The sequence below is a fragment of the Hypanus sabinus genome, chromosome 22, assembly GCF_030144855.1.
Source record: "Hypanus sabinus isolate sHypSab1 chromosome 22, sHypSab1.hap1, whole genome shotgun sequence".
NCBI classification, from domain to species: Eukaryota; Metazoa; Chordata; class Chondrichthyes; order Myliobatiformes; family Dasyatidae; genus Hypanus; species Hypanus sabinus.
Genome location: NC_082727.1, coordinates 59,723,184 through 59,729,183, shown reverse-complemented (window position 1 = coordinate 59,729,183; position 6,000 = coordinate 59,723,184). Strand labels below are relative to the sequence as shown.

Below are 6,000 nucleotides of genomic sequence, written 5' to 3'. Positions count from 1 at the left end.
AACTTTTCACCTTCACCCTTAACCCTTAACCTTCCACCCTTAACCCTTAATCCACCCAACCTCAGTGCAAAAAGCCTGCTTGCATTTACCCTTTCTATAGCCCTCATAATTTTTGCAAATCTCTATCAAATCTCCCTTCAATCTCCTATGTTCCAAGAAATAAAGTCCTAACCTATTCAATCTTTCCCTTATAACTTGGGACTTCCAGTCCTGGCAACATTCTTGTAAAATTTCTCCGTACTCTTTCAAGCTTATTTACATCTTTCCTGTAGGTAAGTGACCAAACTGCACACAATATCCAAATGAGACCTCACCAACATCTTATACAACTTCAACATACCATCCTATCTCCTGTACTCAGTACTTTGATTTATGAAGGCCAATGTGCCAAATGTGGTCATTGCAACCCTATCTACCTGTGATGCCACTTTCAATTAATTATGGATTTGGATTCCCAGATCCTTGAGTTCGACTGCATTCCTCAGTGCCCTACCGTTCGCTGTGTAAGACCTACCCTGGTAGGTCCCATTTTGCATTTGTCTGCAACTGAATTCTATCTGCCATTTTTCAACCCATTTCAGTTAAAGAAAAGTACAGCGCAAATGCAGACCCTTTGGCCCATCTAGTCTGTGTCAAAGCATTTAAATTGCCTAGTTTCATTTACCTGCACCCACACCATAGCCCTCCACACCCCTCCCATCCATGTACCTATCCAAACTTCTCTTAAGCGTTATAGAATTTTGTAATAAATACATTGTTATAAAAGACATCCTTAATAAGATTCTTATTATTCTCAAATACTTATTGTATTAACTTACCACTTCATGCCTTTGGGAGATTTTTGTGCTGTTTATTTCTTTGCTAAAAGTAGCAAAGACAGAGATGGATTATAGGCACTCTAAGTGTTTATACAATAACATGGTAGACAGTCACCAGCTGTAGTAGGTTCTCCTATCATGAAGTGGTCTGAAGCTTGTAATTAAATTTATTATATATTATGCCTGGTTAAACACTGCATAAGCAAATGAAAAGGCAATTAATGTGCTTCAATTTATTAAAATTGAAATACAAAATATTTTTCAGTCATTCCAATATCAGTATGGAGATATATTCATCACTTTCTCTGTCATAACTATATGGAAATATGCAATATATTAATTTTTGAATTATTACTATAATTGGTGGTTGGGATGATACATTATATGCAGAAAAGCACACACAAAATGTTGGAGGGATTCAGCAGGTCTATCGAGAGGAATAAATAGTATTTCAGGCGAAAACTCATCATCAAGACTAGCTTCATCACTCAATGTTGATGAAAGGTCTCAGCTTGAAACGTGAACTGTTTATTCCTTTCCATAGACGCTGCTGAGTCCCTCCAGCATCTACAGAAACTCTTGTGTTTACATTATTAAACAGTTTTTATTTTCTTTGCAAAATGCCTACCTGATTTTGTTACAGTGTACAGTATCGAAAAGCAATTAATATATAGTGAAAGTAACACAAACTATAGCTGAGCTATTAAATTTAATTTTGATTTTATTTGCAAGTTGAAAAATTAAAAACTAGTTAATTATTCCTTGAATCCAGTTAAGGAATGTGGTGACACGGGCATAAACACCCGGTTTGTTCTTCACTCCACAGTGATCCCCCCAGCTCACTATTCCATAGATCTCATAGCGTCCATCTTTCAAACAGGTCAATGGTCCTCCTGAGTCTCCCTGTACAAAATGAACAGCATTGCATTAATCTATTGTTCTCATTTCTTTACATTTATTCTGTTCCTCTTCTAATTTACCCTACTGAGCAAAAATCTTAGGCACATGTACATAGCTAGGGTGCATCAAACTTTTCCAGAGTACTGTAGTAACTTTATGTGTTGCACTATATTGCTTCTGTAAAAAGACAACAAATTTCATGACCTATGTGAGTGGTGATAAACTTGATTTAGATATGCACAAAGTTGGAAGGAGGTAGGGAGAGGGGAATCATGGTTGGAAAACAGGGAGAAGAAAGTACCAGAGGGACATTCTGTAATGATCAATAAACCAATTGCTTGGGTTCAAATGACCTTGCCTGTTGTCTCTGGGCTGGGTATGTCCGCATTCCTGCCAAACCCGTCCCTGAAACTTCTTTGTTGCCACCTGTCCCACACACCTCCCGTGGTCCTCCACCCTCACCACTCCCAACGTCCTTTGCTCCCTCCTGATTTACAATCTTGCTTTCCACTCCATGCTGACAAATACAGTACTGTGCATAAGTCTCAGGCACCCTAGCTATATATATGTGCCTAAGACTTTTGCATAGCACTGTATATGTTTGACTTCTGTTTGTTATATTTAGTTGAGAAATAGTTCTCTGGAATCTTGACCAAGAGGTTCTTTTATATCATTTTAGAGACTGGGAACACAGTGCTGTGGCCCTAGTGACATGGGTTTTGTCCTGACTACTAGTGCTCAGTGCAGATGACCTTGCCTGGTATCTCAGGGCTTGGTGTGCCTGCACCTGCACTTGACTCTCTTTCTCTTTCACGTGTCCCACACCCTTCCCGTGGTGCTCCTCCCTCGCCTTTTGGTGTAAGACTAACAAACAGCTTGCCCTCGTATGCTGAGATCACAGCATGTACAGCTGGTCTCTATATGTGGAGTACAGCATGTATAGAGTCCACAGCTGGTCTCTATATGGAGAGTGGTGGATTGAGTGTGTCTGGACCTCAGTGGAGCTGCTGTGCATCCATATTAGAACATGTTGACCATTACGGGTTTGCTTCAGAACTGTTGCAGGGCCGATACAATTTGGCCCAAGTACCTGGAATTATATCCCTTCTTCCAAACTGAGGTGACCAGAAACTAACTACAGCAAACCTATGGCTTCCTTTGTGTAGATCAGATAATGTAATGCAAATCCTGGACTTGTCAAAACAGATCTGTGTAGGATGGAGCTGAGAGAACAGAACAAGTCATAATTTGTGCTTTGGGAAGCAACAGTTCTCTGGAATATTGACCAAGTGGTTACTCCTTTTATGTTATTTTACAGACTGGGGGCAGGGAAGAGCGCCACTGTATTCAAAAGTTTATTTACAGTAATATTTTAGAACTCGGTGATTTAAGAAGTCTATTTCACAGTTAGATCCCCCGCCCAGCAGTTGTCAGCTTTGCCTCTTCCTTAAATTTGTTCCTAGCTTCAAAGTCTAATTTTCAATAGCCATCGTCAAACATCATCTACATGATTATGTTTATTCTTGGTTATTGCCTTCTTCTGGGCAGTGTCCTTACAACAGGGGTGACACCAGCCATTATCAATACTCTTCAGAGATTGTCTGCCTGGTGTCAGTGGTCGCATAACCAGGACTTGTGATCTGCACCGGCTGCTCATACGACCATCCACCACCTGCTCCCTTGGCTTCACTTGAACATCCCCTCTTCTGGCCTAATGGCAGAAAGACCATTGACAGGGCATTTGAAAGTGGTTGGAACTTGGACACTACCCTGCATGACATGGTATCCTAGGAACTTACTTATTGAGATACAACACTGAATAGGCCTTTACAGCTCCTTGAGCAGCACCGTCCAGCAATACCCGATTTAATCCTAGCCTAATCGCCTAATACAATGACAAATTAACCTGCCAACCGGTATGACTTTGGACTGTTGGAGGAAATCAAAGCACCAGGAGGAAACCCACATGGTCATGGAGAGAACGTACAAACTCCTTACAGGCAGTGGCAGGAACTGAACCAGGGTTGCTGCTACTGTAAAACATTGGGCTAACCACGATACTATAATGTTGTATGAGGTACAAATCAAATCATTGGTATGACATTTCCACCTTGAATTCAGTTTTACCAGGGTTCACTGATGACACTATGCTGTTTTGATACCACCTTATATCATCTTGTAAATATAAGCAGAATATATTTGGTCAGTGTCAGTGTTGTAACTGTATGTTGCAGCTTGGGTAGCGATACAAATAGTTCTGAATCAGGTTTTCAGTACCACAGCTGCATGTCTTGTTGTTTAGCCTTGGCTGTTTCTGATGTTCTCAGAGTTTTCTTGGTAACGTGTGGAGTGAATTGACTTGTCTAAAGCCTGGTTTCCATAACGATCACCGGAGGAAGATGAAATGGAGCTCATATTGTGCAGTTCCGTCGGATGTAGTTGCAAATTTTTCAGCCTTGCCTTTAGCACTCACATGCTGGGCTCTGCCTTCATTGATGAAGGGGATGTTCATGGAGTCTTCTCCTCCCATTGACCACTTAATTGTCTTGCATTGTTCACAATTAGATGTGGTAAAATGGCAGAGTTTTTATCTGATGCATTGGCCAAGAGATTCCTCAGCTCTGTATATATCAAGCTGTTCTTGCCGTTCAGCATGCATATAAACCGGAATTTCATGGAAATTGTGAGCCCCTGGATGTTGTGTATCATTTTAAAGTCAAGGAAGCCTTATTGAAGATTTGAAACAAACCAGAGAGCAATGGAAACAGTCAACAGCTCAGAAATCTGTGGGAAAAAAACAGATCTAATATTTGATGGCCAAGAATCCATCTTCAGAGGTGCCCTAGTGATGGGGTCTGGGATCTGAAGTTTTAACTTTGTTTCCTTATCCACAGGTGCTGCCTGTTCTACTATGTTCATTTTCCTATTTCATTTTGGATTTACAGAACCTGTGGGTTTTCATCTGATTTTGCTCATTTGCAAAATTGTATTTAAAAGCAATACATTGGACAAGTCTTACAAATGGTGGAACTTTGAACTTTGACAAAATTAAGTCTATAAAAAATAGGAGAAATGTACAAAACTTTGAGGCTTAAGACAGAAACTAAAATTCAAGCAGATAAATTTTAAAAGTCTCAAACAAACTAATAAACAGGAGGAACCATACAAAAGACAACTATATGTAGCTAAAGAAAGCATTAAAATGCAAACAGAAAAGAAAGGCAAATTATAGAGTACAGCCAAAAGTGCTTTAGGACCAAGTTTGTGGTAAAGGGAAGGTCATGGACCAGATGGGTCTATTAGAAGATAAATTGGGTAAAACTATTACAGATGATTAGGATATAGGAAACATATTGAATAGATTTTTCACATCAATTTTCACAATTGAACACTGTAGGCAAATTCCAGCCAGAGTGAATGAGACTCCATGAGCCACAGATCCTTTGTAAGTTAGAAAGGAATGGTCCGGAATTTGCACCAGTAATGACCGCAAGATTACTGATGTTCTCTGTTATTATTTGAGCAGAAGTGACAGCAGTGGTGGGATTTCTGCCCTTTCCTAGTTTAACTGAGCATCTCTGAGGCTGCTGTCAACAATTTAGTTTCCACGGCTCGGCTGCTTGCAGTCTTTCCCATTGTGGTCGAGAGAATTGACACTTCCATTTAAGCTATTCATGAATGACTGTCTTTGCAAAACACCCTGACAATTTTACACATTGCTAATACATTTATAATGACCCATTTTAAGTTGCACCGTATGCCTAAGCAAACTATCTGGTCTTAGCAAAAACTACATTTCAATATAAGTACATTCAATATAAGGAATATTTAATACAATAAGAGATAAACTCTTCTTCAGAGATTTGTCTTTATTAACCTCAATGAAATATTAGGAGTTTATTGCAATCCATCGTGAGTTTAGCATACACAAAAGGGGACTAGTAATATCGAAGGTCGAACTCGATAGTAGGGAAGGCATAAGAGTGATTATACTACCTGAAGTGATTAAGGAAAGCTAATCGGCCTCAAAAATTGCTGGCCAACTTTTATCAGTGTGCGATAGAGGGCATACTAACATACAGAATGACAGTCTGGTACTCTAGCTGCAGCAGGACAGATCTCAAAGCACTCCAACAAGTGATTAGGATCATTGGGCTTCAACCACCAGACCTGGAGACAATCTACAACTCTTGATGCCTATGGAGTGCTCATAACATCAGTGCCCAGAAACTGTTCCACCTTCTGCCATCTGGTCGGAGATACAGAAACACCTTAGCCAAGA

At 40.0% G+C, this 6,000-nt stretch overlaps 1 protein-coding gene across 1 annotated transcript in view; it reads right to left on the bottom strand.

Moving 5' to 3' along the window:
- Positions 1-1,490: 1,490 nt before the first annotated feature.
- The window catches only part of LOC132379794 (hyaluronan-binding protein 2-like), a 56,130-nt gene continuing 51,620 nt past the window's right edge, over positions 1,491-6,000 (bottom strand). The window contains exon 13 of the mRNA XM_059948077.1: positions 1,491-1,721. Within this exon, the coding sequence (XP_059804060.1) occupies positions 1,566-1,721 (156 nt within the window). The 3' untranslated portion in view covers positions 1,491-1,565. The remainder of the gene's footprint in view (positions 1,722-6,000) is intronic.